Source organism: Trachymyrmex septentrionalis, unplaced genomic scaffold (assembly GCF_001594115.1).
Source record: "Trachymyrmex septentrionalis isolate Tsep2-gDNA-1 unplaced genomic scaffold, Tsep1.0 scaffold20, whole genome shotgun sequence".
Taxonomy (NCBI): domain Eukaryota; kingdom Metazoa; phylum Arthropoda; class Insecta; order Hymenoptera; family Formicidae; genus Trachymyrmex; species Trachymyrmex septentrionalis.
The window spans coordinates 2,569,698-2,580,616 of NW_017305180.1; the positions used below are offsets into that span (position 1 = coordinate 2,569,698).

At 30.7% G+C, this 10,919-nt stretch overlaps 2 protein-coding genes across 2 annotated transcripts in view; both read left to right on the plus strand.

The window, feature by feature from the left end:
• Positions 1 to 10,919, plus strand: part of LOC108747759 (paramyosin, long form-like) — an 18,175-nt gene extending 7,256 nt beyond the window's left edge. The window contains exons 5-16 of the mRNA XM_018485484.1: positions 760 to 997; positions 1,080 to 1,199; positions 1,503 to 1,652; positions 1,776 to 1,922; positions 2,041 to 2,257; positions 2,512 to 2,639; positions 3,129 to 3,241; positions 7,972 to 8,167; positions 8,244 to 8,372; positions 8,537 to 8,908; positions 9,727 to 10,174; positions 10,474 to 10,919. Of these exons, the coding sequence (XP_018340986.1) occupies positions 760 to 997; positions 1,080 to 1,199; positions 1,503 to 1,652; positions 1,776 to 1,922; positions 2,041 to 2,257; positions 2,512 to 2,639; positions 3,129 to 3,241; positions 7,972 to 8,167; positions 8,244 to 8,372; positions 8,537 to 8,908; positions 9,727 to 10,119 (2,203 nt within the window). The 3' untranslated portion in view covers positions 10,120 to 10,174; positions 10,474 to 10,919. The remainder of the gene's footprint in view (positions 1 to 759; positions 998 to 1,079; positions 1,200 to 1,502; positions 1,653 to 1,775; positions 1,923 to 2,040; positions 2,258 to 2,511; positions 2,640 to 3,128; positions 3,242 to 7,971; positions 8,168 to 8,243; positions 8,373 to 8,536; positions 8,909 to 9,726; positions 10,175 to 10,473) is intronic.
• On the plus strand, positions 5,098 to 7,562 carry LOC108747760 (paramyosin, short form-like). Its single transcript, XM_018485485.1, has 2 exons — positions 5,098 to 5,440; positions 6,891 to 7,562. The coding sequence occupies exons 1-2, from the start codon at positions 5,123 to 5,125 to the stop codon at positions 7,482 to 7,484; spliced, it is 912 nt and encodes a 303-aa protein (XP_018340987.1). The 5' UTR covers positions 5,098 to 5,122; the 3' UTR covers positions 7,485 to 7,562.

The following is a 10,919-nucleotide window of genomic DNA, read 5'->3' on the forward strand; positions in this document are numbered from 1 at the left end:
CACCAAACAAATAGCGAATGCGAACGTTCATTGGTTGCGTTTAACAGATGTATATGTCAAAGAGAGCGAGAATCGAACATTCGCTTCGCATTCGACTAGCTTCCCTCATGAAGCGATACATCAAAGACAATTCATGAGCTATTCATGCGCGATGTAGACGTGCAAATCACGTGTTTGCTGTTTGACTGTTTGCCTAAATAACTTTTTTTGTATGTACTAACATTTTGTATAATGTATCGTCCGTATAAGTCCATATTCTCCTGGTCTCTATTCATAGTATACTTGTATACTGCACAAATTAAATCATGTAATTATGTAATTTACAAGTAAAAATATCAATTGTCTTAAGCAAAGTTATACAGCGACAGCAAACAGTAACCCGAATACCGAATCAAGATTGAACAGGTGTTCGGCCTGTGTCCGATACAATCGAGAAAAAGGAACGAACGAACATGAACGTGAATGTTCGAATGTCCGTGTTTGCTGTTCGTTCGATGTTCGTTCGCTAGGTGCATACGCGGCTTTACATGCTCATGTAATAAGTAAATTTGTTCTTTCTTTCTTTTTTCTCTCTTCCTTCTCTCCTTAACCGAATTGTATTGAAATTTAATGTTGCTTTTTACACAACACATACACATAACACAACAACACACACACACACGCGCGCGCGCGCGCGTACACACGAATAAGTATTATATTTAAATAATAAAATAAAAGTTTAAAAATGAGTTTCTTAGCGAAATTATTTTATGATTCCAGAGCTGATAAGGAAAAATCGAAATTTCAGCAGGAAGTGTATGAGCTCCTCGCCCAACTTGACAATGTTACTAAAGAAAAGTTGATGTCAATAAAAACAGTCGAGAAACTCGAGATACACATATCTGAATTGAACGTCAAAATCGAGGAATTAAACCGTACGATTGTCGATATCACCAGTCATAAAACTCGGCTGTCTCAAGAGAATATTGAACTAGTCAAAGAGGTGCAAGATCTCAAGGTAAAGCGATAGACATTTTACAATTTAGAACGTATAATTTTTAATCTACTGTGAATTACTAATTACTCAAATAAAATTCTAGGTGAACATCGAGAACGTTACCTATCTAAGGACGCAAATCGCCGGTCAACTTGACGATGCTCGTCGTCGTCTTGAAGATGAAGAACGTCGTCGTGCGTTGATCGAAGCTTCTTTGCACCAGGTATAATATTATTTCGACAATATAAATATTTATGTAAACATGTATACATATACAGGATACTTTATTTTAATTTTGCCAAAGAAATAACTTACTTCAAGTATCTTACATAAATTTACTACATTAATGTAATATTCCTTATAAAAAATTTAAAAAAATAGAAACATCAACTATTAGCATTCCATTTTTTGTTGCAAATATTGAAAAGAATAGCTGAAATTCAGTAATTAACAATATCATTTTGTTAATTAAAAGAAATCTTTTCTAGAAATAAATACAATTAGATATTGTCACTATGCATTATAGGTCGAAGTGGAATTGGAGTCCGTTCGCGTTCAGTTGGAAGAAGAATCTGAAGCACGTTTGGATATTGAACGTCAATTGGTCAAGGCTAATGGAGAAGTCTCAGTATGGAGATCAAAATATGAAACCGAAGCTAATGCTCGTATCGAAGAGGTAATAAGCAAACAAAAATATAATTTTGTCAACTTAATAATGTTTTATATCTTTATCACATTAATATCAAAATCAGAAATAACAATTAGTAATAAATACTTAACATATTATAATTTTACACAGGTAGAAGAACTTCGTCGCAAATATACTGCTCGCATCCAAGAACAAGAAGAACAAATCGAAACCTTGCTTGTAAAGATCAATAATCTTGAGAAGCAGAAATCGCGCTTGCAATCCGAAGTAGAAGTCTTGATTATTGACTTAGAAAAGGTAAGATTTTATATATATATTGTATTTCAGCTTTGTACTGACATATCTTTTCTGAAAAATAAATATTTTACATTCTTAAAATAGAAAAATTTGTCATATTATAACTTTTTTTTTTAAGGCCAATGGAACTGCTCGTGAACTTCAAAAACGTGTTGAACATCTTGAGAAGATCAATATAGAATTGAAGACTCGCTTGGACGAATCCCTCGCCATGTATGAGCAAAGCCAGCGCGATCTTCGCAATAAACAACAAGAACTGCAACGTGTAAATGCTGAACTCGATAAGACCCGTGAATTGAAAGATCAATTAGCCCGTGAGAACAAGAAACTTGGAGGTAACTGTATTGTTTTTTATTTTTAAAATATACAATTTAAAAATGCAGTAGCAATCATAAGTTGTGAATTTCTATAATAAATTATTATATTTCGGAAGTTTATACGTTCTTGGCAAAACTAAAGTTCCTTTTTATATTTATTTAATTGGATCTTTCTTTTGAATAAAATAAATATTTTTTGCAGAGAGTAAAAAATGATTCACATAATTATTTAGATAATTGTAAAATTATTAATTTTAATAACCTTTATATAGATGACCTTAGCGACGCAAAGAATCAATTGGCTGACATGAATCGCAGACTCCATGAATTAGAGTTGGAACTTCGCCGATTAGAGAATGAACGCGAAGAATTAGCTGCTGCCTACAAGGAAGCTGAAGCAGTGAGTAACCATTCTCGTTTTGTATATGAATATCGTGAACTTTGATATTATTCTGATTGTAAGAAAAAAGATATAAGACTATTAACAGTAATATTTACCAAAATTTTTTAGGTAATTTTATATTTAAAAAACTCTTAAAGAATTTTAATTTTACATAATAAAATGAAATTAATTTTTATATTATTATTTTATTTGAAATTAAGATTCTGCATATATATATATATTTTTTTTTACTAAAACTAAAATAGAGTTGTTCACTGCAATATAAAACAAATTCTTTTATCGATATTTTTGTTTAAATATTACATTTAGTAAAATAAATATAAACGTTACTAAAATAAATTCAAATTAAATTAAAAAAACAATTCATTAAAGATAGAATTTAAAATAAGAGTTCTTAGTAATAAATATTATTCTAAAATTAATTAAATCAAATATAACATAAATCATAACAAATAAAATATTAAATAAGGGAAAATTTGATATAAGGGCCGCAAAATTGAAGAGCAACGTGCTCAAAGATTGTCAGCCGAATTGAGCCAATTGCGTCATGAGTTTGAGCGTCGCATTGCTGAAAAGGACGAAGAAATTGAAGCTATTCGGTAAGTTCTTAACAATAACTAAATTTTTGCATTGCTTTTTTATGAAAAATTAAGTTTAAAGAAATGAAAAAAATTGCCCATACATAAATATATATATATATGTATATAATTCAATATATATGTTTATATATATGATGTATAAACAAATTTTTTTTTCTTCAAACTTGATTTTTTATAAGAGAAACAATGCAAAAATTATTCTTTTAATTCTTTTTTAAGTATTTGTATTATTATTACTATTTTTTATACAAAACAGAAATTTTACACAAAAAAAAAGAAGAATATGTAAACATATGTGGACATATACAAACATGAACATACTTCGTACATAAAATGTGTATTTAAATGTATATATTTAAATATATATTTAAATACATATTTTATGTATATTTATATATTCATACATATTATCATATAAAGAAATTTTTATTAAGTAATATTAATTAAGTGACTTTTTACTTATTTAATAAAGTTGCAACAACTCATAATGTTATTGTATATTAATTTTTTATTACTATTTCTTATTACTTTCAAATCTGCTATTCTCCGTGAAATATTCTTCAAATAAAATAACATACTTTTTAAAGAGAGAAAACTATATTCTATTAATTTAAAATAAGATTTACTTTATTCTAATCTGGGAAGAAAAAGAAAATTTATTTTTAAAAATATTGTGCCAATGTACAGTTGTGTTAATATGAAAAAATATGTCTCTTTTGCTTAGGTAAGTTTGCTTTAATTTTTAATAAAATATGTTATACTTACATTACTTGCGCGTGATTCTTATTGAGATTTTAATTTTATAATTACATTGTACACAATATAATATAGTATGTAATAAAATTATATCGTATAATATGTATTTATATAATGTTTAATTTTTTAATAATTACATTATACAGTAATCAGTAATGCAAATTGCAAAAAGTATTGTAATGTATGTATTACACATATAGTAAAACGTATAAATGTTAATTGTATTATTAAAGACACGATATAATCAATTCTAATTTTGGCCAGTCATCGTAAGTCGAAATGTTATTATTAACACACATAATGAAATGTTGTTAAATTTATCAACAATAGATTATTCAATGACATTTAATGACATAAGCAATTTCTTTACACGATTTTTACTTGCCTATTTATATACGATAAAGAATGAAATATGATATTGTTACATTTATAGACATAGTTTATTTAAAAAAAGCTCTTTTTTAATAAAAAAAATTTCATTTTACAAAATCAGAGTAAAGACTACAAAAGAAATCGTCTATCTATTACATATTATTCTACAATGAGTATGTATTTCATACAAACATATAAAGTATGCTTTACGATACATATATAGCATTAAAATTTATTATGGTCATTTATTCTGGTCGCTAATATTAACGCTGAAATAAAATGGATGGTATAATAAAACAGATCAGAGATTGATATTGATAAGGACAGATGATGACAATATATATGATAATACACTTCTATTAATAAATGCAAGAAATACGATCAGTCATGATCCAATTATTGAGAGATGCTGATTGGTTGTTCTCGATGTGGCAATCGCAACGAAAACTACAAAAGATACCACCTAACCATCGACCCAATTTTTATCAACGATCTTGTTGCAAGTGTCACCATCATCTCTACATCTGTTCATAGAAAGCATAAATGCATAAAAAAATCTATCACACAATAAATTAGATTAAAATCAGAAATCTGACAATATCAGAATATAAGAATCTAAGATAATCGAATTGTCAAAAAACAAAAAATTTTAAGAGACGATTGTCTGAAAAATTCTTTACATCAGTTATATTTTTCTATAAATTTAAGAATCAAAAATAAAACAAAAAGTGAACGTCTACAATTTTATCAAAAATGACAAATTATATGCCACCAAATTATATGCCGTTAGAATCAAAATGGCGGCATTATCCAACATACATTTATTCAAGAAATTACGGATATGGAATAAATTATTATCAACCAATGATTGATTATATAGATTCCAAGCGAATCGCTTCAAAATCATCTTTACCAGAGCTTGAAAAAAGAATAGAATTACCTGAATTACCCTGGTCTGACAGCAAAGTTTTGTGGGAAGACAAAAAAGTGCAACCCTATACGAGAGATGATCTTATTAAATATGCAATTGACGCTGAAGACGAAGCCAGAGATCACCTATCTCGTTTTAAGGTACGATACTAGCTAGAGAAAGTGCTGATAAGTTGTTGCAAAGAGGAATTTTTAAGAAATATGAGGCGATCCGTTTTCCGAGTGCTGTGCGCCTTGGCGACTGTTCGACCTTTTCGGTTTCTAAATTTGGTGCCGCGAGAGAAGTTGCTTCGTTTCAAGTGGCAATGATCAAAGACGTGTGCATAGAAGCCATCCGTAATTCGTGTCATTATTGACGTCGTTGCATTTTCTTTCGTAACGCAACTTATTTTTCGAGCAGAAATATGCAATAACAACGTATTATTTCTTCTTTTATTTAATTTCGTATACGTAACAAATAAAAATTAATTGCCTAACAAATTTGCTTCTTTGATATATTTGTAAATTTTCTTTTAAATATCATAATTTAACGAAACAACATCGGGAATAATATAAAATTTATTTACAAGAAATAGATTTTAAAGACATGCAAAAAATAAGAAATTTTATAAATTAAATAAATTATACTAACTTATTTATTACAATAATATAAATAAATTATTTACATTTTTATTTAAACGCATCGTTCTGATATCTGTTGTTTCTAACTAAATAAATAATTATTATATAATAGATAATATACGATTCTATTAATAATACGATCATATAATAGTATTAACAATACGATTATATAATAGTATATATATCTAAAAGTTAAATATATAACAAACAATATTTATAAAATAAAGCAGTTTACTTTTTTGTATTTATACTTTTAAATGCAACCGTGCATACTGTCTTAAAGTATTCTAGTATAGTTAATATAGTCTATAATACAAATCATACCTTTAATAATATTTATAATATTAGAGATATCTTCTCTAAAAAAGAATGATAATTACGTTTTCATTGAACAACTAGTATATCTTAGTATTCCTTGGAACCTAAATAGAAAATGTGATTATAACATAATACATAAAACAATCTTAAGCAATGTTTATATATCCAGAGAGAAAAAAGTGATTCTATACTAGCATTTAATAAAACTTTTCTAAATAAAATTCACTGCAGAAATTTCCTATCAGTTCAGAAAAACTATCCGAGCTAATAAAAATATCGCGAAATACTGCACCGAACAATTTCTTGGCATCCTATTATTTGATCTATGTCTCATAGTCGTGATTAAGTCAAAACAGTTTGCCAAATCGTATTGTAGAACAAAAATCCATCTCTGTTCCCGGACGAAAGGAACAGTAGATGTTCGGTGCATTGGCAGTCGCTCTTGAATCTCTCAAGAGGGTCGGTCATGAGTGGCGCCGATTACTTTCGCATTCTGGACCGCTGCGGCTAAGTTTAGGTGACCACGTCGCACAAGTGCGCGTGCACGACGGAAAACGGTGGTGCCCGTTAGATGTACGCATAGAAAAACACGAGCGACCAACGTGCGACATAAAATTGACGCTGACCATCTGTCTGCCTGACGTGTCCGAAGATAGCAAATCGCTCGGACTTCAGCCTGGCCAAGACCGTGCAAGCCAGCCGCGTGACCAAGGAGATTTTTCCGCGTACCGGAAAAGACCTGAAAAGACTACCCATGCCGTTGATGTTCGCCAGCACTCGTGCCCGCAGTGAGGTCAAGGAGATCCAGCAAGAAGCGATGAGCAATATTAAGCTGCAGGCGTTGAAAGATGTTCGGATGATGACCGAGGTGAATGACGCGTTGAAGCATGCTAAAAGTCTCCGTGGAAAATCTGCGAAAGCAATAGAATTCCATTTGACGGCAGAAGCGCTGAAGAATCTGTCCAAGAGCCAGGAGTTGGCTGATATCCGGAAATGCCAAAAGGAGATCGTGCATTCTCTCTGGGACGACACGGTACACAGCAGATTGATGAACGAAAGGGCTAAGGCTCTAATTGATGAGGACAAGCTGACGCAGCCACTTGATACGCTCAGCAGGGAGCTACGCGGATTCGAGCAGAAGTCCAGCAATTATTTTCTAGATAAGAGGTATCAAGATTGTGCGAGACGGGAACTTTTGTATGGGTGTCGAGGATGCGAGTATTATAATGTTAAGCGTGGTAGATAGGTAAGAGTTGTGACGTTATGATCAAGTTCTCAGTAGAAAAAAGGTATAATATTTTAATTTATAGAAAAGAATAAAAATGCGTGAAATAGAAATAAATGATTTTAATAATTGATATTTGATTGTATGTCTAGAAGAAGTTTATTTTTCTTCTAATAATTTATTTTAATATCCCCTTGTCCCATAATATTATATTTTTTTATTATCAATTAGTACTGATTTTAAAAGACGCGCAAAAATTGCATAAAAGCGAAAATTAAATCCCAGGATGAATAAAGTAAATCAATGGACACCAAACTGATAACAAATAGGACTACATATTAAATACTAGATGTAGTTTAAAATTGTTTGGAAATAGTAACCAACAAAATGTCATTCTTAAATTCTGAAGAATAGCACTGTGATTACAAAAATATTGTTTGAATAATATTTATAAAAATAGAGAAAATATAAAACTATTTGATATGTTTACATCGAATGAAATTAATAGTAAACAGACCAGCATCGAAATTGAGCAGCTGAATGCCCGTGTGGTGGAAGCTGAGACGAGGTTGAAGACCGAAGTTCAGCGTATAAAGAAGAAGCTCCAGATTCAAATCACCGAGCTTGAATTGTCCTTGGATGTCGCCAACAAGAACAACATCGATTTGCAGAAGACCATTAAGAAGCAGTCTCTCACTTTGACGGTAATATCGACACTTCCATCTGCCAATATGTCTAAAATAGCAACCATCTTATAAGTTTAATTATTTTATTTTTCAGGAATTACAAGCTCATTACGACGAAATACAGCGCCAGTTGCAAGTAACCCTGGATCAATTGGGCATTAGTCAACGTCGTCTTCAATCATTGACGGTTGAGCTCGAGGAAGTCCGCGGCAATTACGAATCTGTAAGTAGAGGAATTGATTTGAAGCACTCAACTTGAAAGAGATTGATTACAAAATGTGTTTAAAAAGTTTAGTTTATCTTCCGGATAAGTGAAGGCACGAATAAATACCACATTATATAAGCGTTACGTAATGGTTACGTATAAAGCATGAAATTATGTTGAAGGCCCTGCGTGCAAAGAGGACTGTCGAGCAGCAATACGAGGAATCGGTTAGCCGCATCAACGAGCTAACTACAATCAACGTAAATCTCGCTTCATCAAGGGCTAAACTGGAGCAAGAACTAGCCACTTTGGCTGGAGATTATGAAGAGGTCACTAAAGAATTGCGAGTTAGCGATGAGAGATACCAAAGAGTACAGAATGAACTCAAACACACCGTTGAGATTGTCCATGAGGAACAAGAGCGTATTGTCAAAATTGAGGCTATCAAGAAGTCCCTGGAGATTGAGGTAAAAAATTTGTCCGTGAGATTGGAAGAGGTTGAGGCGAACGCCATTGTTGGAGGCAAGCGCATCATCAGCAAGCTCGAAGCCAGGGTGAGAAGAAAGATCAAATTTTTTCATTTTAATATTATATTATTCTCTTACTTCAAAAATAACACAACTAAAAAATATATGATTTTCGTGTTATCATCATAAATAAGTTAGATAAAAATTATTCTATCAATTATCAAAAGTAAACTAACTTAAATTATCACTCTGTTTGTCAAATAGTACTTGTGTCTTAAGGTTTTCAAAAAGGTTTTTATAATATCTTCTATAGAAAAGGCATATTTTAAGTTGTATTATTTTTGTAAAGAAAAAAAAAGAGTATTTTACAAAGAATATTTAGAATTAAGACAGAATTGATAATCAAAGTTTGAAGAAAAAATTATTTTATTTTAAATTCAATTATTTTAGCTGATTGAAATAAGTATAATAATTAAATAGTTACGTATTAATTGAGTTACGTCATTTTTAATGAATTATTCCGGATTTGTTATAATTTTGTAAGATGTCGAAATTGCAATTCAGAAAGAATGATTTTTTAAAAGTTGTAAAATTAATTTTCTATATAATTGAAAAATTTTTTTTCCTTTCTAAAAAAATTAATTTTTTTAGTCATTTTTTTAAGTAATAGATATATTTTTTAATATAAATTTATAATTAAAAAATAATTGAATTTTTTAAAATACAATTTTATACTATTAAAAAATATTAATATAAAAGTTTTATATAATTAAATAATATTAATTTAATGTTTTGTTAAAATATCTTTTAGATTTCATTAACAATGCTTTCTTGGTAGTACATGTAATATTTATTATTATTATTATTAATTTTTAATAAATTTCGTTTCTATAATTCGTGCATAGATTCGTGATCTGGAACTAGAGTTGGACGAAGAAAAACGCCGACATGCTGAGACTGTAAAGATACTTCGTAAGAAGGAGCGTAACATTAAGGAGGTAATGATTCAAGTTGAAGAGGACGCGAAGAACATCGCTCTGCTGCAGGAATCATTTGACAAAGCAGCTCAGAAAGTTAGCATCTACAAGAGACAGCTACAGGAACAAGAAGGCATGTCCCAACAAAGCGTCACCAGGGTCCGCCGATTCCAAAGAGAACTCGAGGCCGCGGAGGATCGTGCCGACACGGCAGAGAGCAATTTGAGCCTGATCCGCGCCAAACACCGCAGCTTTGTCACCACTTCAACCGTGCCCGGTTCCCAGGTATACCTCGTCCAGGAGACGAGGCAGGATCTGTAAAATAATCACCGTCATCTTACCCTTTGCCACTTCGAACGTCGTCGTCTTTATAAACGTATGTATAATATAAAATACGATACATAAAATAATATAGAATAATTAGATTTTTTTAATAAATAGTACCTAGATAATAAAAAGTGTCTAAAATCAAATCATATCATGTTTTTTGCGCTTAAAAGACGATTTAAGAACGTCTTATTTCATAATTTTAGACTTTGTGTTGTTTGGGTAATTAGTCTTATAAATGAAGAATAAAAATTTTGTATGACTGTGTAATATTAATGGATAACAAATTAAACTTTGCAATTATTTTTAAAAAATAAGAAAATTTCAAGTGGTGCTTAATTTTGTCAGGCACAATTGAACATCCTACGAGAAAAGAAGAAAGAAAAGGACGCGATATCAGTCATCACAAAGAGGCCGAGAGAGAGAGAGAGAGAGAGAGAGAGAGAGAGAGAGAGAGAGAGAGTTTTCAACGGGTCGCAAACGTGTTATTTTCGAGGGGTTTAAATTGGAGCAACCAGAATACGCACTTATAAACATATGAGTATCGATACGAATATAGTGCTCACTGTCACGTAAACGACCCGTCGTAAATTCGAAATTACTTGGCCAACGAAATGCGATACATCGCAACGAAAACATTACATTAAAAAAAAATTAACGCTCACTATTTAAGAGATTTATTAAAGCATCAAAAATTATAAGAATCAATATATTGTTTAATAAATGGATAAATAAAATTTAACGATCTTCTCGTCCCAATTATGTGAATATAATCAAACGTAAGAGCAGAGAAA